This window comes from Rhinopithecus roxellana, chromosome 5 (assembly GCF_007565055.1).
Source record: "Rhinopithecus roxellana isolate Shanxi Qingling chromosome 5, ASM756505v1, whole genome shotgun sequence".
NCBI lineage: Eukaryota > Metazoa > Chordata > Mammalia > Primates > Cercopithecidae > Rhinopithecus > Rhinopithecus roxellana.
This window is the reverse complement of record NC_044553.1, coordinates 85,893,812-85,919,899: the sequence shown is the minus strand read 5'-3', so window position 1 is coordinate 85,919,899 and position 26,088 is coordinate 85,893,812. Positions and strand designations below refer to the sequence as shown.

Below are 26,088 nucleotides of genomic sequence, written 5' to 3'. Positions count from 1 at the left end.
ATTGTAGTGTTGGTTGCACAGCCATATAACTTTATTAAAAGTCATCAAACTTTTAATACTTTTATACTTAATATGAATGAGTTTTATGGTAGGTAAATTATATCTCAACACTGCTAAAAGAGTTTAGAGAAAGAAGAAATTATTTCTGATTGAGGAACTTGGGAATTTTTTCTTAATGGCTGGTGTAATCTAAGCTGGATCTTAAAGGACAAGTAGTATCTGCATCAGAAAATAAGCAACAGTGTATTCCAGAGAAAGGCAACAGCTTGTCTCAAATCTAAAAGCTCAAGAATACAAGGTAGTTTCTAGAGGAGCTGGTTGAGACTTTGCTCCATGCCGTAGATTATATGACTTGCATGCCTACCGTGCATATGGACATATGGCTATGACATTTCCAAAATTTTCTGGCCTATCCCTACTGAGAAACATATAACTGTACATAGAATTTTCTCCCTCTCTTTGGGTTAGAAACAAGAGCTTGCCTACATTATAATGAGGAGGGTGTGTAATCACAGATTTATTTTATAGCTGTCAGTGGCACCACTGATCATAACAACTACTGATATGTATTTTCATTTTTATAGCTTAAAATCACTGATAAATGCATTATCTCCTTTGAGCCACAATCTTTATTTTTCATGTGAGGAAACTGAGATTATGGGAGGGCCCAGAGCCTAAAATACCAAAGCCACATTAAAGGGAAAGTCAAGATATTCTGGCCTGCTAAGAATAAAAGGAGGGAGAGAAAATGAGTACGTGATCATTGAACAGTTTAGACATCTGGTAACTAAAGTGGGATGTACACATGAATCAAAGTTCATCTCACACAAAAAGAATAAAATGGATAATAATATGAAAGCAAAATTGAATTTTTTTCTGAAGAGCTAAAATAACCCTATTATTGACAGGAATAGCCCTTGTTAAATACCTTGTATTGATAATAGAGAAGAGTGCGTAGGAAACAGTTTCTAAATAGCTTTTTTGTTGTTTGCTTTTTTAACAATGTAAAAAGATTAAAATTTAAATTGTGTCTTTCCAAAACAGAGGACTTCTCAGATTATGTAAGTAAGCAGCTAAACAGAAACTTAATTTCTAATTTAAAATGTGGTTAGTGGCCAGTAAAGTCATGTTTAAAATGGAAAGATAGTTTTCCTAATGTCCGTCAAAGAAGATTACTTATTTTGTTCTTCACTTTGACCCCATCTGACCAAGTGCTCAGAATTTTTCAATATGAGCCATACTGTATACCATTTACAAGAAAAAGGAATACAAATTAGCCTGGTGAGCAGCAAAATAGGCAATTTTTTTGAAACCTGATTTGTGTTAACCTGCAATCAAATGTAATTTCCATTTTAATACTTATACATTCTTATATTGTTATGAACCTATTCTTAACACGGGTTTTATTTTCTTTGTTTCTCTCCTCCCTCACTTCTGTGAAATGCAGAAGGGAAAGGATATTTGTTATTCACACATTTGTACCCCTACTAACTAGTGTTACAGTACATCTGGCTTCCACTGGAGAGCCCCTGACATCGCAGGGAACGGTGATCAAAATTCCACACACTAGCTTCAAGCTGGGGGCTCGTAGCTACCGCAGCATTGAAAGGGAATCTTTTCCTGGCTTCTTTAAAATAAGCATGGTGATGGGATGGTCTAAGGGAAGAACACCTCTCAAATCACATGACCACTGCTATGCTTTCGTGTGTCCTGCTTTCTTCATAACAGCTTGGCACTACATTCTTTCCCCTGTATCTTAGTGGGCCTGTGTGTGTACAAGTTGGGTGGAGGGTGGGGAGGTAAATGGATGGTTATACATTATGCATGCATCTTTCACTGTTAAAGCAATGTGCCTTCCCTTATATGTCACAAATTATGGTCACAGATTAAATCTTCTGTGTCCTGAGAGATTGGGCCATCTCTCTCTTTTTGGCGTGAGATTCATGTGTTTGGGTGTGTTTTGATGTTTACACCCTCAATTGTTCTTCATGTTGCATTTAACGTAAGTTGAAATGTTCTCCCATAAGAGTTAGCTTTTCATGTTGGGCTGAAAAAGTCTTCATTTCTGTGTAGCAATTCATGTTATTATAACCTATGGCTTTCAATTGTACCTCCCATAATGAAGAGCTGACTTTAAACACTGTGCTATTCTTGTTATGACCTAAGCATAAGGTAAGTGATTTCTCTAACTGTATCTAAAGATTCTTGTTGTTTGTTAAAATTTCCTCAGCTTTTTTTAAGGCATTTTCACTTTTGTTCCTTACATTTATTATGTGCTCTCCCTTCTGTTTTTCTGTTTCATATTTTAAGATTTCCTAATGAATGATGTGATCTTCAGCAAAAATTATATTACACATGTAAACACATGTTGAAATGAGTTATTTGATGTCTCAAACAATCTTGATTAGTAAATGAATATCGTATGTTTTCATTCAGTCCCTCATTTTTTCATTTTCTCCATTGATTTTAATATAATATGCTGTTTCTACATGTTATTTTAGTTTTGATTCCAGTTGAAAGGGGAATTGTCAATACTGTAAAGTCAGATGTTAACTAAAGTAAAATAACATGATCCAATAGAATAAAATAGAAGGTAATCAGATGCCTTACCTTTTATTTCTAATCCCTGACAAATTTAATGTTAGGCCAAAATCTGTTTTATTTTGCTTTCCAGGCTTTCCTTTTTTTCCCATTGAGTAAAGCCAGAGTAACATGAAGAAAAAAACAAGAAGCCATAAAACTTGAGACAGATCTGTGTTACCTTCTTTATAGTCCATATGTATAAGAACAATAGTTGTTTCTCAAGTTTATCGTTTCAAGTGTATGCCATTACATTGTGAGTTAAGTAAAATTTTCATTTTTGAAATTGTATAAAATTAAGTACATATTATAAAGAGGACTAGTTTCATGGTGCAAGAGAAAAAGTTATTTGCTCCATGCATAAATAATAAACAACATTTTTAAATTTTTGTTTTCTTCAGTGGTGTATAGGTTGATTGACTGATTGATTTATACACACACACATACTCAAGATCACTAAAGAAATTCTTATTATCATTGATATTAAAGTGATTCTCCCCAAATCTGGTTCAAATAGCCAATGTAATATAAATGGGAAAGTATTTATTATACTGCTGTTGGCAATTTATGAACCTTGATAAACGCTCAGAGTCAGGGAATTGAATTGTTTTCGTCATCCAAATTTTTCCACCAAAGCTGTTTGAAATATATAGTTCTAAACTGAGGTGCCACAAAGCAACACTTGGGTTTCTTTATTCAATTCATGTTATGAATGATTTTTGTTATTAATTTTTTAAGTTACCTAGGGAATGGGAGAGGGTATTTTGTTGTTGTTTTGGTTCGGTTTGGGTTTTTTTGGTAAAACCAACTAGTTCTTCACCACCATTTTCATTATATACATTAGAAAATGTATATAAAAGGCATTATATAAATCTGTTGGAACATTTTATGAGACAATTTGAACTACTCATCTGAACTGCTCTGTTCATTGTAAATCTCTTGTTTCTATCCATACACTAGCTCCACTCTAGATTGGAAGGGCTTAAAGATGAACTCTGGAGGAATAGAGGCTACGACTTAAGAGTAACTATTACTTGATCAAAGGAGCCACTTTCCATTCGCAAACATTGCTTTGCGCTATGGGTTTGGGCTCCTTCTGTTTCTACATCTTGTTGAAGACTTTCTTGACTTCCATTTGACTTCTTTGAACTCTGTTTTTGTCTTTTAACATTTCCCCCTTTCTTTTCCTTCTCTCTACCAGATTTTTCTCTCACTCTTCTAGCTTTCTCTTGTGTTCTTTGAATCACTTTTTAAAATGTAGTTTCTCTCTTTATTAAGCTTGTCTATTGTCTGTTAGTGTGTGTTTCTTTTCTTCTTTAAGGCTGTAGTGGTATAGTTACACTTACGTTCATTCCATAGTATAGCAACTTGCTTATTTATTTTGCAGTAAGTTCATTTGTCATTCTTACCCTCTTGGTACGAATTTTTAATGAGTAATAGCAGAACATTCTGCGTTTACATATTGTCCCCTTCTGTAATTCCATACTTTATTTTCCATTGTCTATATTTACACCCTCAAACCACTCTTACTTTTCTTTTCCTCATTCTTGCGTCTTCTTCCCTGTGTTATTTTCTTTAAGCAGTCATTGACTTCTTTCCCATTTGGTCCAGAATTGTTCTTAAATAAGACCTCTGAGTAAAAGAATATAAGAATATTATCTTCAGATTAGCTTTTTCCTTCTAGTATGTTTAAAACTAGTTGAACAATCTGGGCCAAAAGAGAACAACTAACATTTGGAATATTTTTTCCTTTTTTTTTTTGGTGTGTCTGTGTGTGTGTGTGTGTGTGTGTGTGTGTGTGTGTGTGTTTTCTTGTATGTATGTTTGTGACTTTTTTTTTTTTTTTTAACATTAACACTTGTTTTTTTCAGGGAAGGACAACCATAACCCACCCTAAGTTGCAACATTCCTTTCATAAGTTGTTTCATTATGATAGTAGATTGTGTTGAACTATAGAAATTAATTTGTTGTGTATATATCCATCTGGGGCAAGCTGCTGTGGAATGGGAAGCAGAGGTGTGGAGCTTAAATACAGTTTCCTTTGAAATTAACATGTTAATGACATGTACCATGCTCCTTGAATATAACAGTTTTGTCACATTTAAAAGAATGTTTCAGGCCGGGTACGGTGGTTCACGCCTGTAATCCCAGCACTTTGGGAGGCCGAGGCGGGTGGATCACCTGAGGTCGGGAGTTCAAGACCAGCCTGACCAACATGGAGAAACCCCGTTTCTACTAAAAATACAGAAACAAAATTAGCCAGACATGGTGGTGCATGCCTGTAATCCCAGCTACTCCAGAGGCTGAGGCAGGAGAATCACTTGAACCCAGGAGGTGGAGATTGCAATGAGCTGAGATCGCACCATTGCACTCCAGCCTGGGCAAAAAGAGCGAAACTCCATCTCAAAAAAAAAAGAAAAGAAAAGAATGTTTCACATTGACCTAAACATTGGAGTAAAAGCATAAGGGTTTCTGATTGATAAATTATATATCACCTAAGAACTGGTAAATAAATTTTGTTCAATTTCATTGATTTTCAACAGAAGCATATTTCATAATATTACAACTATGATAAATTATGCTAATCAATAATTAACAAAGGTTATCAGAAACAAATGTAAATGTTATATAAGGATTTCTCTATTTTCTTCCCATTAATATATATACATACTAAAAAATTACTGTAATGGAATACTTAGTTACAACTTTATTACTTGAATTTTATTATTATTCTAGTCAAGAGATATACTAAATGCCTTAATATTAAGGGCCAATATTTACAACTAAATATACAGTAACAAATTTCCATATACCGATTTTAAATACAAATGAATAAAAAATCACCTTTGGTTTATCTCTGTGTAATTTGCAATATTGTACCCCAAATTTCTTTCTAGAAGTCAGTTCTTTCTTTAAAATAAGGAAAAGATAAATAAAAAAGATGAAACAAGTATAAAATTTTTACTAACATGTTATGACATCTGAAATACCAATATGTAAAGCCTTTGCTCCTAGACCTCAGGAGCTTGCCCTTTAAATATGTATATCTGTCTATTCATGCTATAAGCCCTGAATTACTGAGTTTATGCTCTTTCCACAGGTCCAGTCCAGGTGCAGCAGCAAGGAGAACATTCTCAGAGCCAGTAAGTATTTTACCATTTCTGGTGGGCTGCTGAACTAGAGCTTATAAAGCTAAAAATGATATTTTGGTGAAAAAAAGAAGAAAAGCAATGGGGAACATTTATGTGACTAATATGAATATTAGGGCTTTTGCCTTCTAAAAATATTGCCAGTATCAATATATTAATAAATATTTCCCTTAATCTAATTGTTTTTGCAAGCTGACACCAGAACTTTGATACACTCCTAGGAGGGTAGGAATGAGCTCCTCTGTGATGCTGAATCTCTTTAATTGTTTCACTGCCAAAAGTTATTTGAAAACAAACTAACTGAAAATAATAATAATAATAATAATGTAAATTGCTGAAGAGAAGCTAATTCTAAAAAAAGAATATGTGGCTCCCAAAAGAGTACATCATAATCACTTTGTGAATATGAATTCCTGACATATCATAACTTCACAGGCAGCATGTTTTAGAACATAGAACCCTAAACGAAGAGTAAAGAATCCTCTATCCTCTATTTTATTTATTGGTTTGATCACTAATAGCATTAACTCAGAAGTCATTTAACTTTGTATATCATTCATTTTTCTATCTTATAAAAAGGAACTATAATAGGTTTTCCTTATCTGTATCCTTGAAATGATGTCATTGAAAATTGTGTCTTAAAAGATTTAGGATCCTAAAAAAAAAGTGTTGTATAAATTCTAATTGTTTTATTATTGTTCTTTATAACTTAATAGCTTAATTACATCACCCCATCTTCTTCCTGATCTTTATCAAGAGAAGTACAGGGGAGTCATACTGAAATAGGTCTACTGATACTCATGCCACTGGGAGTTTTAGCAAATTGAATGATTTCTATTTCTAGCAGGATATCGCATTATTTTTGTGTTATACTCCTGGTTATGGTTTATTACACTGAAAGGATACAGATTAACATCAGCAAAGGCAAAAAGATACATAGGGCAGAGTCCAGGAGAAACCAGGTGCAAGCTTCCCAGTTGCCCTCTCCCAGTGGAGCCATATGGACATTGCTTATTTCTCCCAGCAACAATGTATGACAGAATGCATCAAATATTGCCAAGCAAGGAAGCTCACTGAGCCTTAATGTTCAGAGTTTTTATTGGGGTTGGGTCACATGGGCATGGAGTGCTCATGTGACTGATCTTTATTTCACAGTAAAAAAATAGAGACCTTCACAAAGGTAAAAATTCTTGGGGTTTTTTTGTGTAAATTTTTCCATTTTTGTTTTGTAAATCTGTTATCTTAGCTCCAAACCCTTGGGCAAGCACAATTATTGCTCTCCCAAGATCATTATATTGGCCAGGCACAGTGGCTCACACCTCAAAGAAATAAATTCCTCTGAGTCCCTTTGAACCTCCAATTTAGGGCATGGAGAGTGTTTCCAGTTGTTACAGTGAGATAAGTCTCACATTAGATTGAACTTTGATTTATTTTCTTTGAGCTCTCCAGTTGCCAACTGTATTTTGTCTCCTAGGAGTAAGGAATCCTTTTTAGGACACCTTTGATAATCTAAATTTGGAAATGCATTTATTCTTGGTGAAAATCTGTCTTATTACCACTATTTATCTCTGTCTATCCTTGTCATTTTCTGTTATATCTCTGTAAGGGGTAAGTTCATAAGGAAAAACATAGACATAGGCCTCAGTAAGTATTTTGCAAGCTGGCCCTGAAAACCAAGTTTCAGGTTTCTTGTAAGACTGGTGTCCTTTAGATAAACTTTGCCCTGGGTCATTGATCAACCTATGAGAACCTTCCTTGTTCTCTTTCTCTTTTGTTAGTGAGAGTCTTGCTATGGAAGAATTATAATAAGCACCCTAAGGAATTTTTGCTATGAACAAAATTGTTTATTTAAAAGGAGCCTGAGAATAAAAAGGAAACAAAATTGCAAACAATTAATGAGCTAGAGTTTTGTATTGGTTTGAAGAAATATCCCAAATAAAATCAGATTGCAAAAGTACTTCCATAAAAAATTCCTTAGCCAAGACAAAATAAAATGTAATAAACTTAATGCCTCTTTTACATCCCTGAAAACCAAATCTTGGCCCTAATTAAGAAGATACCTGGGTCTCACTGGCTATTGCAGACAATGAGTTCCCAACTTTTCTGCAATTGCCATGCCATTATATGACTTAACCAAGTCCTTAGAAACTGAACCTCTTTCGTGGGCACCAAATGTGAACAAGCTCTTACAACCCCTTGCCTTGCTATATCCATCAATCCTAAATGATTGTATCATGATCTTTATCCATTCTTAATGAAGCACCTATATTAAAAGATCTACTTTGGACCAAACTTCAAAATCTTATAAATATCCTGACTTTCCTTTCTGTGACTCTGACTCTAAGACTAAGTCTTTCTTGAAGTGGCATTTTTCCTTTCTAGAGTCAAACTCCCTATGTTAAAATCTTGATTTCTCTACTTATTAGCTGTGTGAACTTGAACAAGTGCTTAGTATCTCTATGCCTCACTTTCCTGATCTGTAAAATGTGATAATAACTTGTTCACAAAGGGCAGAAATGGTAAAGAATAAAATAAATAAATTTTAAAATGTGGTAATAAGATGATCTACCTTATAGATTGTTACAAGGATTAATTAGTATATTTTTGCTAGGTACATAATCACTCAGTAAATGTTAACTGATATTATTGTTACTATTACTACTGATGCTACCAATTACCATTATTTTCTTGATAATGATGATAATAACAAGGTTACTTTTTATTGAATGTTACTGTGTATCAAATACTTGTCTACATGTTTCATCCTACTTAATCCTCACATACAACAACAAATCCTGTGAGTAAAATTCTATTAATTTCTACATTAAATAAATAAGGAAATTAAAGATTCCAGAGTTAAATAAGTTGCTTGTGTAAGTAAATGGTATATGAGTTGAAGCCAGTATTTCAGACCTTGATTTTATAGCCCACATTTTTAACGAACATGCTGTGTTACTTACTTAATTTCAATAAGGCCTTCAAAACCCAATTCAATATTATGCAAAATAAGCAATAGATAAGAATAGAAATTGATATCTGGTATATCCATGGGTACTTATAAACAAATATCTGATTATCGGTGCCAAAATCATTTTATTACCACATATGCTATAAAGATGATATGATACTAGTTATTGTCTTATGTCATCTTTCCACCTGTAATTCATTTCCTTCTGTCAACCATTTTATTTTTAATAAAGCAAAATTTTGTTATTTTTATGAATAACTGGTTTTATGCAAGAAATCAAGTAAACTAAAAAATGTTACAGTGAGGAATGCCATATGTGAACTTATATTTCAGCACTTCAGTACAGTGTTTTAATTGCTTTCTTTCTCCCCCACCCCAAGACAGAGTCTTGCTCTGTCACCCAGGCTGGAATGCAGAGGCATGAGCTCAGTTCACTGCAACCTCCACCTCCCAGGTTCAAGTGATTCTTCTGCCTGAGCCTCCCGAGTAGCTGGGACTACAGGCGTGTGCCACCATGCCCAGCGAATTTTTGTATTTTTAATAGAGACAGGGTTTCACTATGTTGCCCAGACTGGTCTTGAACTCCTGACCTCGTGATCAGCCTGCCTCAGCCTCCCAAAGTGCTAAGATTACAGGCGTGAGCCACCGTGCCCAGCCTTAATTGTTTTCTTAATGTACTTTGTTCAGCCTGTGTTTTATAGGACAAGTGGTACATTTTCCTGGGATTGACTTTTATAGATTTTTTTAGTCTATTTTAATGGAATTTAGAATTTTTATTGATATATATTTGTACCTATTTATGGAGTACATATGATATCTTGATACATGCATAGAATTTGTAATGATCAATTCAGGGTATTTGGGATATCCATCACCTCTTGAGCATTTACCATTTCTTCATGTTGGGAACATTTCAAATCCTATATTCTAGTTATTTTGAAATATACAATACATTGATGTTAACTATAGTCACCCTACTGTACTATAAAACATTAGAACTTATTCATTCTATATAACTGTATGTTTGTACCTTTTAGCCAACTTCTCTTTATCCCCCACCCCATCCTTCCCAGCCTCTGATAATATCACTCCACTCACTGCCTCAATGAGGTCAACTTTTTTAGCTCCCACAGTTTAATGAAAGGTTACAGTATCTGTCATTCTGTGCCTATCTTACCTTCACTTAACATGCCTTCCAGTTCCATCTGTGTTGCTGCAAATGACAGAATTTCTACTATTTTAAATAGTAGTCCATTGTGCATATATACCACATTTTCTTTATCCAGTTATTTATTGATGGACACAGTTTAATTCTATATCTTGGCTATGGTGGACAGTGCTTCAGTAAACATGGGGGTACAGGCATCTCTTTGATATGCTGATTTCCTTTCCTTTGGATATATACCCAATTGTAGAATTGCTGAGTTATATGGTAGTTCTATTTGTACTTTTTTGAGGGAGTCCATAGTATTTTTTATAATGTCTTACTAATTTACATTCCCACCAACAGTGTGTAAGAGTTCCCTATTCTCCACATCCTCACCAGTATTCGTTACTTTTTGTTTTTTGTTTTTTGGTTTTTATAGTAGCCATTCTAACTGGAGCTGGATTATACTTCATTATAGTTTTGATTTGCATTTCTCTGATGATTAGTGATGTTGGGCATTTTTTCATATATCTATTGGCCATAGGTATGTCCTCTTTTGAGAGATGTCTATTCAGCTACTTTGATTACTTTTTAATGGAATTATTTGGGTTTTTTCTGCTGAGTTGTTTGAATTCCTTGTATGTTGTGGATATTAGTCCCTTGTCAGATGAACAGTCTGCAAGTATTTTCTCCCATGTTGCAGGTTAACTCTACTCTGTTGATTGTTTCTTTTGCTGTGTGGAAGCTTTTTAATTTGATATAGTCTCATTTGTCTGTTTTTGTTTTGTTGTCTGTACTTTTGAAGTCTTAGCCAAAAAATATTTGCCTATACCAATGTCCCAAAGTGTGTTTCTTCTGTGTTTTCTTCTAGCAGTTTTATAGTTTTTGTTCTTATGTTTAAGTCTTTAATCCATTTTCAGGTGATTTTTGTATATAATAAAAGATAGGCATCTAGTTTCATTTTTCTGCATATGGCTATCCAGTTTTCCCAGCACCGTTTACTGAGGAAGATACCTTTTCTCTGGTGCATGTTCCTGATGCCTTTGTCAAAAGTTAGTTGGTTCCCTATTCTGTTTCATTGATCTATATGTCTGGCTTTATACAAATACCATGCTTTTTTGTGTACTACAGCTTTGTAGCTGCTATTGTTATGGTTACTACTAGACTACTAGTATTACTATTATTAGTATACTATTGGTATTTCTGGTATTATCATTGTTCTTTGTTTTTGAGACGGAGTTTTGCTCTTGTTGCCCAGGCTGGGGTGCAATCACACGATCTTGGCTCACTGCAACCTCCACTTCCCGTATTCAAGTGATTCTCCTGCCTCAGCCTCCCAAGTAGCTGGGATTACAGGCATGCGCCACCACACCCTGCTAATTTTGTATTTTTAGTAGAGATGGGATTTCACCATGTTGGCCAGGCTGGTCTTGAACTCCTGACCTCAGGTGATCCACCCGCCTCAGCCCCCCAAAATGCTGGGATTACAGACATGAGCCACTGCACCCAGCCTTATCATTATTCTTTAGAGTAAAGACATTGTCTTAAAATATCTACTCTTTTAATGAAGATACATTAACAGGTTGGAGTAACAAATTATGCTTTAAAATACACTACTAGTCTTACGTAAATTTATCAGATAATTTGACTGCCACCTCTGAGAGCAGAGTTTTAAGCAAATGGGTGCATTTAGGACTACGATTAGGGTATAAGAGGAAGGGAAAGCCTAAAAGGAAGGCAGGTAAAGCTTGGGTACCTTTATAAATCCCTCCCTCCTTAATGAAGTAATTATCTTTCTTGGCACTTCTGTCCTCTAGTGTTGCTTTTAAACTATCTGTTTACATTTTCTCCAGCTTCGTTGGTAGCTTTCGTGTTTTTTTGTTTTTGTTTTTGTTTTTGTTTTTGCCCAGTCATTAAATATCAGTATTATTCAGACTTCTCCCATAGATCTTCCATTCACACTCTATATTATGCATGAACAAAGCCATCTATTAACAAGGCTTTCAAATAAACCAAATCTGTAACTCCAATCCATATCTTCTTCCTAAACTTCAGATTTTTTTTCCAATTGTCTGTTGTAGATCTTTTCTTGAATATTACACAATTATCTCATACTCCACATGACTAAAACTAAATTTATAATCTTAATCTATTCTCCTTCCATATTTCAAGGACTAACATCACTAGCCACTGATTTGTCCAAAGCAGAAATCTTTAGTGTTTTTTATTCCTCATCCTACAAGCATTTTTATCATTCTAAAATACAAATCTAAACCTATCATACTCCTTTAATAACTTTAACGCTTTAATGGCTCCTTGTTGTTCTTGCTTAAAGGCCCAACTCCTTAAAATTGCTTACCAATGGCTTCTGCTTATCTCTAGGTTTACCTGGAATGCAGTGCACCAGCCATATGGACATTTCAATTTGCAGATAGTTCCCTCTTTCCCAAAATGTTGATTTCTCATTTCTTCCGAAACCTGGATAACTCCCACCTATCCTACAGTTCTTTCAGGAAGCCTTCTATCACCTCCCAAATCTGAGCAAAGTGCCCCTCCCAAGTTCTTTTCTAGTATACTATAGTTTCCCTACTTTATTGCAAGCCTATTTACAGTGTAGTGCTTTTCTGTCTTCTCCACTGTCCCCTCTACTCTACCCTAAGCATCTTGCAAGACCTCGTCTATCTTGTTCCCTGATACTATTACCAGAATCTATCACCATGACTCTCTCAATAAAAGTTGATTGGATGACTGCATAAATAAATGAGAGAAAGACCTTGAGTAGACAGAGCAAGCAAAAGACAGCAGAATATGCTAAATAAGAAACCCGTATGGGAACAGAGAAGGAAAACAATGAACATTAGCAAAAACTCTAATGTTAATTTATTGAAAATACTGGGGTTTTTCTGTTTGTTTGTTTTTTTAACTGCTCCTTCTCTTCAAATTATCTCATGTATTCACTCTGGCCCCTATCCCTTCATTCATTCTCACTACTGCCACCCAGGTTCTGGACTTATTACTACCTCTTGCCTGGAGTATAAATCAGACTTTTCAGTCTTATACCCCTTAATTTGTCATAGATGGATAGGTCTTCTGGTTAATTTTCTTGCATCTTACTATTAAGAAACATTAATTTTTATCTTTTTTATTATTCCCAGGAAAGAGGATTTTGAAATAATCCTTGGAGAAGTATGTTAATTTCTTGTGCCTCCTATTTTTAGAAAAAAAAATTCTTATCTCTTGCTACAACCTAATCCCTTGTCATCTTGATTGGCATTCACGGGATCTGATAATAGCTGCTTACCATCATTTAGATTATCTTTCTTTTTATAACTAAGGATAATTAGCAATTGACTTCCATAAATATTAATTGAGGTACTGTTTATAAGCACTCAACTTTTTTATCTAATCTAAGTAAACCAACTTTATTCAGTTTTCTTTACTATATCCTCATGTAGTTTATTTACTCGGTTCTCAAAATTTAAAAAGAAAAAATTTTTTAGGGATTGGATCTATGTTGCCCAGACTGGATTTGAACTCCTGGGCTCAAACAATCCTCCTGCCTCAATCTCCTGAGTAGCCATCATGCCTGGCTCTCAAATATAATTTTTTTACTTGTGAAACCTAAATTCCCAAAGTAGTATTCGCTATTCAGTTTAAATTTTGTCTTATTTCTCTTATTTTTCTCGGTTATCACCTTTTTATTTTATATGAAAAGTTGCATCATTCATTACTTTGAGTTAGGCTTTTTACCTTCCTCATTGTCAGCATTGTAGCTGGTATTGCTAAGAAACATTAAGTTTATAGATAGGACACCCCAACCCTCATATCCTCACAGAGACACCAACTTAACATCAATATATGGTCATAATAGCTTCATGAGAACTCCAGAAAACAGGTAGTTGCAATATCCCCAAGCTGGCACAAAGTCAAGAATAGCCACAATGAAATGGGTAAGAACTGTTTTACTTTACCTGTGATAGTCCCTCCTCCAAGTCAGCATAGCTTAGCATAATCAAGAGAAAACACCCTACTCATGGCTTCTTTCGGTGGGGGAAGAGTGAAACATACATGCAATATTCTAGCTTTTCAGAAAGCTGCCCAAAGAACTGCTTTCTGTCTCACTGCATTGACGGAACTACCACAGTTTGAATGCCTGAGGGCTGCTGAAAGCCAGGGAGAGTGGAGGCAGCTTGCTGTAGTACCACAGGGCCTACAGTGCCAACACAGGTACCAGCACCAATCAGTGCAATCTGGAGAAAGTGCCCAATTCTTGACTTTTCACCCAGGAGGGAGAGAGGAGTGGAACATGCATTAGGTGTTCTGACTTTTTGGAGGACTACCAAGGGAATGGTTTCTCTCTTGCCTCACTGGGGTGGTAACAGAGAGCTGGCATACTTTGGATGTCTGCGCACCACTGAGAATAAGGAACAGTGATGGCTGGCTACAGCAGCACCACGGAGCCTACAATGCTGCAGACAAACACTATTGAGAGCAAGAGATTGCAAGCTCCTGACAGAGAAACCTGCAAACCTCTCTAATTGGGAAATTACATACACAGACCCAGAGAAGTCACACTCCCCCGCTTTCAAAAAGCGGGAGGTTTCAGAGGCCCCCTCAGAATTTCTAGCCAGGTTGATTGGTGAGAATGTCCCCTATATGAGGCCTGTCTGTAAAGACTGGGAGACATGGTTGTTTCTCAAATGACTAAAACTCAGCAAAATATCAAAAGATCAAAGTAATTATCTAGAAACCAACTTGAAAGAAACAGAGATTTATGATTACCTGGCAAATAATTCAAAATGATTACCTTTAAAAAGGTCACTGATCTAAAAGAGAACACAAATGGACAACTGAACAAAATCAGGAAACCAATGAATGTACAAAATGAAGATTTCAACAAAAAGAAACTATTAAAAAAGAACCAAAGAGAGATTCTAGAGCCAAAGGATACAATAACGGAATTGAAAAATTCACTAGAGGGGTTCAACAATTACTGGAGCAATCAGAAGAGAAAAACAGCAAAATTGGAAGACAGGTCATTTGAAATTATTGTCAGAGGAGCAAAGAGAAAAAAACAGAACAGAAAAGTAAAGTAAAGAAAGCCAAAGAGGCCAGGAGTGGTTGTTCACACCTGTAATCCCAGCACTTTGGGAGGCCAAGGTGGGCGGATCACTTGAGTCCAGGGGTTCGAGACTAGCCTGGCCATCATGGTGAAACCCTATCTCTACTAAAAATACAAAAATTAGCCAGGCCTGGTGGTGCACACCTGTAATCCCAGCTACTCAGGAGGCTGAGCCAAAAGAATTGCTTGAACCCAGGAGGTGGAAGTTTCAGTGAGCCAAGATCACACCACTGCACTCCATCGTGGGCAACAGAGTGAGACCCCAACTCAAAAAAAAAAAAAAGAGAATGCCAAAGAGATTTATAGAATGCCATTATGTGGACCAGTGTATACATTATGAGAGTTCCAGGAGAAAAGGAACACAGAACTTATTTGAAGAAATAATGGTCAAAAACTTCCCAAATTTGACGAAAGAAATGTACATCCAGACACTTGAAGTTCAAAGGATATAACTAAGGTGAATCTAAAGAGACCCACACTAAGACATGTTATAATCAAACTGTCAAAAATCAAGGGCAAGGAGAAAATCTGAAAGGAGCAAGAGAAAAGTGACTCATCATGTACAATGAAGTTCCCATAAGAACGTCATTGGATAAATTTTACCGGTCAGAAGGGAGCAGTATGTTATATTCATAGTGCTAAAGGAACAAAACCTGCCAGTGAGGAATACTGCACCCAGCAAAGCTGTCCTTTCAAAAATGAAAAAATAAAGACTTTCTCAGGCAAACAAAACCTAAGGGAGTTCATCACAACTACACCTGGCTTACAAGAAATGCTAAGGAGAGTCCTGCAAGTTGACATGAAAGGACCCTAGACAGCAACATGAAAGTTTATGAAAAATACAAAGCTCACTGGTAAAGGAAAAAATATATATATATGAATTCATAATACTATATTACTATAATGGTTATCCAAAGTAGAATTACATGTAAAGCACATGTAATTCTGGATAGAATTTAATAGACAGAAACCTAAAGTATAACTAAAAATGACTGTTAATGGATAAATTATATCTAAAGATGTAATTTGTGATGTCAAAAACACAGTGGGGATAGGAATGTAAAAGAGTAGACTTTCATGTATGATTGATAGATTGTTCTAACTATGTTTCCTGTAAGTCTCATGGTAATTACAAAGAAAATACTTATAGAAGATACAGAAAAGAAAATGAGAAAGTAATGAAAGCATATTAATAATGCAAAGGAAGACAGCAAGAGAGAAAAAGAGGGACTAAATAGCTACAAGACAGACAGAAAACATGTGCCAATAATAAGGCCTTTAAATGTAATTGGATTAAACTCCCCATTAAAAAGACAAAGTGAATGAATGGATTAAAGAAACAGCATGCAATTATATTATGTCTACAAGAGACTCATCCTTGATGTAAAGACACATATAGGCTGAAAATGAAAGGACAGAAAAAGATATTACTTCATGCAAATTATAACCAAAAGAAAGCAGGGGTGGCCCATACTTATATTAGACAAAGGTTAAACTGTCACAAGAGACAAAGAAGAATATTATATTGATAGAACAGAAATACATAACAATTATAAATTAAAATCCAGCTAACATTACAGCACCCAAATATAAGAAGTAAACATTGACAGGATTGAAGGGAGAACAGAAAATAACACAATAATGGTAGGAGATTTCAATATTCTACTTTGGATAATGGATAGAACAACCAGAAGGATTAATAAGGAAACAGAGAATTTGAATGCTGTCGACCAATTAGATCTAACAGAATATTCCACCCAACATACATGGAATGTTCTGTAGGATAGACCACATATTAGGCTAAAAAACAAGTCTTAACAAAGTTAAGAAGATTGAAATCTGTGAGATATCTTTTACAGTCTTAGTGGACTGAAACTAGACATCAATAGCAGTAGGAAAACTCGAAAATACACAAATATGTGAAAATTAAATGAGACACTCTTGAACAACCAGTAGATCAAAGAAAAAAATCATGGGAGAAATTAGAAATATCTTGAGGCAAAAACATAACACACCAAAACTTATGAATTGCAGTGAAAGCAATGCTAAGAGAGTTTATATTAGTGGCATGTACTTTAATGAGGAGGAAAGACCTCAAATCAGCAACCTAACTTTTTACCTCAAGGAATGAGAAAAAGAATAAACTAAATCCAAAGTTAGCAGAAAGAAGGAAATAATAAAGATCAGAGCAGAAATAAACAAAATAGAGAATGAAAATACTAGGAAAAAAAACAATGAAAGTAAGAGTTGGGTTTTCTAAAATGCCAACAAAATTGACAAACTCTTAGCTAGACAAAAAAAGAGAGAAGACTCAAAATAACTAAAATCAAAAATGAAATAAAAGAGGAGACATTGCAACTGATGCTTCGGAAATACAGATGGTAAGAGACTACTCTATACAATTATATGCCGACAAATTGAATCACCTAGAAGAAGTGGATAAATTCCTAGAAACACAACCTTGGTGTTCAGTCACAGTCTTGGTGACTGAATTATGGAGAAATAGAAAATCTAAACATATCTATAATCATTAAGGATATTGAATCAGTAATCAAATTCCTCCCAATAAAGAAAACTTCCTAATAAAGTAAAACCCGTGACCAGATGGCTTCACTAGAAAATTCTACCAGGCATTTAAAGAATTGGTACCAGTTCTTCTCAAAATCTTCCAAAACCTTGAAGAAGAAGGAATGCTTCCAAAATAATTTTATTAGGTAACATTACCCTGATACAAATAGAAAAAGACACAACCATAAAAAAGATAGCTGATAAAAAAATTGATGCAAAAATCCTCAACAAAATACTAGCAAACCAGATTGGATTATATACTTCAACCATGTGGGATTTATCCCTGGAATGCAAGGATCGTTCAATGCATGAAAATCAATAAATGTAATATACCACATTAACAGAACATGGAATGAAAATCACATGATCATCTCAAATGATGCAGAAAATGCATTTTAGAAAATTCAGCAACCTTTCATGATATAACAATCAGCAAACTAGAAATGGAAGGAAATTACCTCAATATAATAAAGGTCATTTCTGAAAATCTCATAACTAACATGGTAAATGGTGAAAAACTGGAAACTTTTTTTTTTTAAGATCAAGAAAAAAGCAAAGATGCTCATTTTTGCCACTTCTCTTCAGTATAATCCTGGAAGTTCTAACCAAAGCAGTTATGCAATAAAAAGAAAGAAAATGCATCCCAAATGGAAAGAAAGAAGTAAGATTCTCTCTGTTTCCAGATGACATGATCTTATGTAGAAAACTCTGAAGATTCCACTCATATACATACATACACACACACACACACACACACACACACACAAAGAGAGAGAGAAACACTAACTGTTAAAGCTAATACAAGAAGCCAGTAAAACTGCAAAGTACAAAGTCAACAATAAAAAATCAGTTGAATTTTATACACTAACAGTGGACAATTAACAATCTGAAAAAGAAATTAAGAAAATCCCATTTACAATAGCATCAGAAAGAATAAAATACTTAGGAATAAACTTAACTAAGAAAATGAAAGACTTCTGCAGTGAAAACCACAAATCTTTCATGAATAAAGTTAAAGTCACAGTAAATGGAAAGATATCTGGATTCATGGATGGAAAGACACAATATTGTTAAAATATCCATACTACCCAAAGGAATCTACAAATTCAATGCAATCCCTATCAAAATCCCACTGACATTTTTTATAGAAATAGAAAGTACCACCCTAAAATTCATACGGAATTTCAGAGGTCTTGGAACAACCAAAACAATCTTGAAAAAGAAGAACAAAGCTGGAAGTCTTACATCTCTTGATTTCAAAACATATTATAAAGTTACAGTAATCAAAAAGTTTGGTACTGGCATAAAGACAGACATATAAGCTAATGTAACATAATATAAAGCCCAGAAATACATGTTCATGTATATGGTCAAATGATCTTTGAAGATGGTGCCAAGACCATTCAATGGGGAAAGGACAGTCTCTTCAATAAATGTTGTTGGGAAAACAGCTGTTCTCTTTGCAAAAGAATGAAGATAACCCTTATCTTATACCATGCACAAAAACTACCTCAAAATGGATTAAATATCTAATAGTTAAGTCTTATAAGTCTGAAACTATGAAACTCACAGAAGGAAATATGCAGAAAATCTTTATGACATTGGAATGGGAAACGATCTCTTGGATATGATACCAAGAAGTACAGACAACTTATACAAATGTAAACAAATGAGACTACCTCACATTTAAATATTTTGTGCATCAAAGGTCACGATCCACAGAATGAAATGGCAACAACAGAATGGGAAAAAATAATTGCAAATCATATATCTGATAAGGGGTTAATATCCAGAATATATAAAGAATCCCTACAACTCAGCAACAAAAAAATCAAATATTCCAATTTAAAAATTGGGAAAGGACTTGCATAGACATTTCTCAAAGAAGATACACAAATGGCCAACACACATATGAAAAGCTGCTCAATGTCACTAATCATCAGGGAAATACAAATTAAAATCACAATGAGATACCACCTAACACCCATTAGGATGACTACAAAAAAAAAAGAAAAGAAAATAACAAGTATTGGTGATAACAGGGAGCTATTGAAACACTTGTGCCCTGTTGGTAGGTTTGTGAAATGTTGCAACTGCTACAGAAAATAGTATGGCATTTCTTCAAAAAATTAAAAAATAGAACTTTCATATGATCTGTCAGTGCCACTTCTGGGTATATATCCAAAAGAATTGAAAATAGGATCTCAAAAAGATACTTACACACCTGTGTTCATCATAGCATTATCTACAATAGCAAAGATATGAAAGTAATCTAAATGTTCATTAACAGATGAGTGGATAGGCAAAATATGGCCTATTTATACGATGGAATGTTATTGAGCCTTCAAAAAAAATAAGGAAATCCTGTCATATGCTACAACATGGATGAACCTTCAGGACATAATGCTAAGTGAAATAAGCCAATCACCAAAACAAAACTAATGCTTCATGGTTCTACTTATATGAGACATCTAAAGTAATTGAACTCATAGAAAGTAGAATGGTGGTTGTCAGGGGCTGGGAGGAGAGGGAAATAGGGAATTGTCCAATGGATACAGAGCTTCATTCACACAAAATGAGAAACTTCTAGCGATCTGTTGTACAACAATAGGCACATATTGTTAATTCTGTTAAACTTTTTAACATAATATAAATACTTAAAAATTGTTTAACAGGGTTACAAAATGTATATAGATTAAGCATCTGGAAAATGTATTAAAAAGTTAAGTTAATCATTGATCATAGAATTATCCTGGAATGGACATATATTGTCCTTCAGTGTCTCTTTTTTATGATATGTATATGTTACCATTCTATGTGTAACAAATGAATTACTGATTCTCATTATTAGATTCACCACCTACATACCAATGGCTTTCTGTTTTAAGCCTGACTTCTCTTCCAAGCTCTAGACTCTCCTTGCTGTTGCATCCTGGAATCACCCTTTGATGTCCTGCTGGCATCTCACATTTCTTTCATCAGAAACCAGATTTAGAATCCTTTCCTCCAAATTATTCCTGTATTGTTCTTTTATACAGTTACACTCCCACTTACTCTAATAACTAAATTTGAAGTCTCCTCATGATATTTACCATCTCCTTCTCAAAACATAGTCAGTCATAGAACCCTCTGCTGCAGCTCTTCTAAATATCCTTTTTCCCATTCCTGTTGTAATAGTTCAGGCCTTCTTCATCATTCTCCTTTAGGATTGCAGTAGCATAATAATTGCTCTTCCTATCTTCAGTGTTTTCCTCCCTGACAGTCTTCCATCAGTCAAGTATTACATTATAAAGTACATACTGCTTTTCTACTGAAAATCTTGAATGGTTCTCCATTTTCCATAGTACTAAGCCTCCAAAATTTGTACTGAACTGAATAGACCAGACTTATACCTTATATTTCATCCTCTTCACCTCCAACCTCCAGCCTCATTGGGCAATTTTGCATTCTCTAAAAGTACTTTCAGATCTCTGTAATTTTGTTCATATTTTCTCCAGTTTCATATGTTCTTCCCCCTTTTCTCATTGTTTAAAGCCCCTCTTAATTGTCTGCCCCTCTGTAAAGCCTTGCAGTTTGTCCCATCAGAATTGGTTGTTCCTTTTTCTTTGTTATCTTGCAGAGTATTTTGTTTGCACTTTAAAACATAAGCATACACATAGTCTGTTATTTTTTTCCTTAAAACACAGCCTGATTTATGTGTTCCTTGAAAGACTGTGTAAGATAGGAATCTCATCTTGTTTATTTCAACATACTCCCAGGCCAGGTGCAGTGGCTCATGCCTGTAATCCCAGCACTTTGGGAGGCCAAGGAAGGAGGATCACTTGAGCCCAGGAGTTCAAGACCAGTCTGGGCAATATAGTGAGCTCTTATCTACCAAAAATTTAAAAATTAGTTGGATGTAGTGGCACATGCTGTAGTCTCAGCTACTCAGGAGGCTGAGGTGGGAAGATTCCTTGAGCCCGGGAGGTGGAGGTTACAGTGAGCTGAGATCAATCCACTGCACTCCAGCCTGGGCAACAGAGCAAGACCCTGTCTCAAAACAAAACAAAACCTCACTCACTGTGTTTAACAAAGTGCCCTATATTGACTAGAATAAAGTTTGAAGTTGTAAGTAGTGTTTGCTTATCTATACAACCCTTCTGCTTTGTCAGTCTGTATAATCTAGACTGTACTGTGTGCATAACATCTTTGGACCTTGATGTTAAGGCCTTTTTTTCTTCGTCAAAGAGGTGATAATCTAGTTAAGAAAACAGACATGTATATAAATAAGTATAATTACAGTGAGATATGTGGTTAATATAATATGCAATTAAAATCCTAAAAATTGAGTATTTTGTAGTACCTCAGTGCAAAAATATTCATACATACATTGTTTCAGAAAGGAGAGACTATTAATGAAAGTGATTTTTGAAATTTTGAAATAATTTCAAACTTTAGAAATGTTACAAGAATAGTATAGAGAATTCCTGTATATCTTTTATCCAGACTCCCCCAAATGTTAACATTTTGTCACATTTCCTTTATCATTTCTCCATATATATTAATCTACATATTATCCTAAACTACTTGTGAGTAAATTGCAGACATGATGCCTGTTTAACCCTAAATAATTTAATGTGTATTTCCTTCCAAAAAAATCTGGAAGGGTGGCAAATAAAAAAGACTTTCTCTTACATAACCACAGTACAATTATGAAAATTAGGAAATGAACATTGCCACAATACTATTATGTAATCTTATTCAAGTTACGTTTTGACAGTTTTTCTAATAATGTTCTTTATAACAAAGGAGACAACATTCTTTTCTTCTGATCTAGGATTCAATCCAGAATCATGCATTACATTTAGTTATCCTGTCTCTTTAGACTCTTTTAATATGGAACAAGTCTTCAAGTTTGTCTTTGTATTTCATTGCCTTTATATTTTTGAAGCATACAAGTCAGTTATTTTGTACAATGTCCCTCAAATTTATATTTTTCTCAGGTTTCCTAATGGTGTAATTCTGATTATACATTTGATCAGGAATATCTCAAATGTGACGTTTTATCTTTCTCAGTGCATCTTAGCAGGGGGCTCATGATGTCAGTTTATCCCATTACTGGTGATATTAACTTTGATCACTTGGCTAAAAGGGTGTCTGCCAGATTTCTCCACTGTAGTTAATGAATACAGTTAATAAATATCTTGTAGGGATATAGTTTGAGACCAGACAAATATATTTTGTTTTTCTTGAGGCTTTTACCTTCTAGTCTTAGCATTAACTGATGATTTTTCCCTAAACCAATTATGACTAGAAGGTTGCCAAGTGGCGATTTTCTAATTCCCATATTTCTTCATGTAACAGTTGACCTTCTGTTATAAGGAAGAATTTATTCTCAGGCCAGCATATTTTCAAAATGAGAAAGGCATCATAGCTCTACTTTGGGCCTTATTGGTATTTGCCCAAAATACAAACACTTTCTTTTTTTTTTTTTTTTATTTTTTTAATTATACTTTAAGTTCTGGGATACGTGTGTAGAAGCTGCAGTTTTGTTACATAGGTATACACGTGTCATGGTTGTTTGTTGCACCCATCGACCCGTCACCTACATTAAGTATTTCTCCTAATGTTATCCCTCCACTAGCTCCCCACCCCGCAACAGGCCCCAGTGTGTGATGTTCCTGTCCCTGTGTCCATGTGTTCTGATTGTTCAACTCCTACTCATGAGTGAGAACATGTGGTGTTTAGTTTTCAGATATTGTGATACTTTGCTGAGAATGATGGTCTCCAGCTTCATCCATGTCCCTGCAAAGGACATGAAGTCATCCTTTTTTATGGCTGTATAGTATTCCATGGTGTCTATGCACCACATTTTCTTAATCCAGTCTATCATTGATGGGTTGGTTCCAAGTCTTTGCTAGTGTGAATAGCACCACAATAAACATACGTGTGCATGTATCTTTATCATAGAATGATTTACAATCTTTGGGTATATGCCCAGAAATGGGATTGCTGGGTCAAATGGTATTTCTAGTTCTAGATCTTTGATGAATCGCCACACTGTCATCCACAATGGTTGAACTAATTTACACTCCCACCAGCAGTGTGAATATGTTCCTATTTTTCCACAACCTCTCCAGCATCTGCTGTTTTCTGACTTTATAATGATCTCCATTCTAACTCGCATGAGATGGTATCTCATTGTGGTTTTGATTTGCATTTCTCCAATGACCAGTGATGATGAGCCTATTTACATATGTCTGTTGGCTGCATAAATGTCTTCTTTTGAGAAATGTCTGTTCATATACTTTGGCCATTTTTTGATAGGATTATTTGTTTTTTTTGTTGTGAATTTGTTTAACTTCTTTGTAGATTCTGGATATTACCCCTTTGTCAGATGGATAGATTACAAAAATTTTCTCCCATTCTGTAAGTTGCCTGTTCACTCTGATGATTATTTCTTTTGCTGTGTAGAAGCTCTTTAGTTTAATTGGATCCCATTTGTCAATTTTGGCTTTTGTTGCCACTTATTTTACTGTTTTAGATATGAAGTCTTTGGCCATGCCTCTGTCCTGAATGGAATTGCCCAGGTTTTCTTGTAGGGTTTTTATGGTCCTAGGTCTTATGTTTAAGTCTTTGATCCATCTTCAGTTGATTTTATATAAGGTGTAAGGAAGGGGTCCAGTTTCAGTTTTTTGCATAGGGCTAGCCAGTTTTCCCAACAGTGTTTATTAAATAGGGAATATTTTCCCCATTGCTTTTGTGTGTCAGGTTTGTCAAAGATCAGATGGTTGTAGATGTGTGGTGTTATTTCTCAGGCCTTCGTTCTGTCCCATTGGTCTATATGTCTGTTTTGGCACCAGTACCATGCTGTTTTGGTTACTGTGGACTTGTAATATAGTTTGACGTCAGGTAGCATGATGCCTCCAGCTTTGTTCTTCTTGCCCAGGATTGTGTTGGCTATATGGGCTCTTTTTTGGTTCCATATGAAGTTTAAATTATTTTTTTCCAATTCTGTGAAGAAAGTCGGTGATAGCTTGATGGGGATAGCATTTAATCTGTAAATTACTTTGGGCAGTATGGCCATTTTCACGATACTGGTTCTTCCTATCCATGAGCATGGAATGTTTTTTTCCATTTTTTGGTGTCCTCTTTTATTTGCTTGAGCAGTGGTTTGTAGTTCTCCTTGAAGAGGTCCTTCACATCCCTTGTAAGTCATATTCCTAGGTATTTTATTCTCTTTGTAGCAATTGTGAATGGGAGTTCTCTCATGATTTGACTCTCTGTTTGTCTGTTGTTAGGGTATAGAATGCTTATGATTTTTCCACATTGATTTTGTATCCTGAGACTTTGCTGAAGTTGCTTATCAGCTTAAGTATATTTTGGGCTGAGATGATGGGGTTTTCTAAATATACAATCATGTCATCTGCAAACAGAGACAATTTGATTCCTCTCTTATTATTTGAATACCCTTTATTGCTTTCTCTTGCCTGATTGCCCTGGCCAGAACTTCCAATATTATGTTGAATAGGAGTGGTGAGAGAGGGCATCCTCTTATGCTGGTTTTCAAAGGGAATGCTTCCAGTTTTTGCCCATTCAGTATGATATTGGCTGTGGGTTTGTCATAAATAGCTCTTATTATTTTGAGATGCATTCCATCAATACCTAGTTTATTGAGAGTTTTTAGCAGGAGGGGGTGTTGAATTTTGTCGAAGGCCTTTTCTTCATCGATTGAGATAATCATGTGTTTTTTGTCATTGGTTTGGTTTATGTGATGGATTACATATATTGATTTGCATATGTTGAACCAGCCTTTCATCTCAGGGATGAAGCCGACTTCATCATGGTGGATAAGCTTTTTGATATGCTGCTGGATTTGATTTGCCAGTATTTTATTGAGGATTTTTGCATAGATGTTCATCAGGGATATTGGCTTGAAATTTTACTTTTTTGTTGTGTCTCTGCCAGGTTTTGGTATCAGGATGATGCTGGCCTCATAAAATGAGTTAGGGAGGATTCCCTCTTTTTCTGTTGTTTAGAATAGTTTCAGAAGGAATGGTACCAGCTACTCTTTGTATCTCTGGTAGAATTCGGCTATTAATCCATCTGGTCCTGGACTTTTTTTGGGTGGTAGGCTATTAATTACTGACTCAATTTCAGAATTTATTATTGTTTTATTCAGGGATTCAACTTCTTCCTGGCTTAGCTTGGGAGGGTTTATGTGTCCAGGAATTTATTCATTTCTTCTAGATTTTCTCGTTTATTTGCACAGAGGTGTTTATAGTATTCTCTGATGGTAGTTTATGTTTCTGTGAGATTAGTGGTGATATCCCCTATATCATTTCTTTTTGCATCTATTTGATTCTTCTCTCTTTTCTTCTTTATTAGTCTGGCTAGAGGTCTATTTTATTGATTTTTTTTTTTTTTTTTTTTTTTCAAAAAACAGCTCATGGATTCACTGATTTTTTTTGAAGGGTTTTTTGTGTCTCTATCTCCTTCAGTTCTGCTCTTAGTTATTTCTTGCCTTCTGCTAGCTTTTGAATTTGTTTGCTCTTGCTTCTCTAGTTCTTTTAAT

The 26,088-nt window shown here is 35.0% G+C and overlaps 1 protein-coding gene across 2 annotated transcripts in view; it reads left to right on the top strand.

Annotated features, from left to right (window-relative positions):
* The window catches only part of GPHN (gephyrin), a 736,692-nt gene that overhangs the window by 561,763 nt on the left and 148,841 nt on the right, over nt 1-26,088 (top strand). For both annotated transcript variants that reach the window (XM_030930981.1, XM_030930980.1), the window contains one exon: nt 5,681-5,723. In XM_030930981.1, the coding sequence (XP_030786841.1) occupies nt 5,681-5,723 (43 nt within the window). The remainder of the gene's footprint in view (nt 1-5,680; nt 5,724-26,088) is intronic.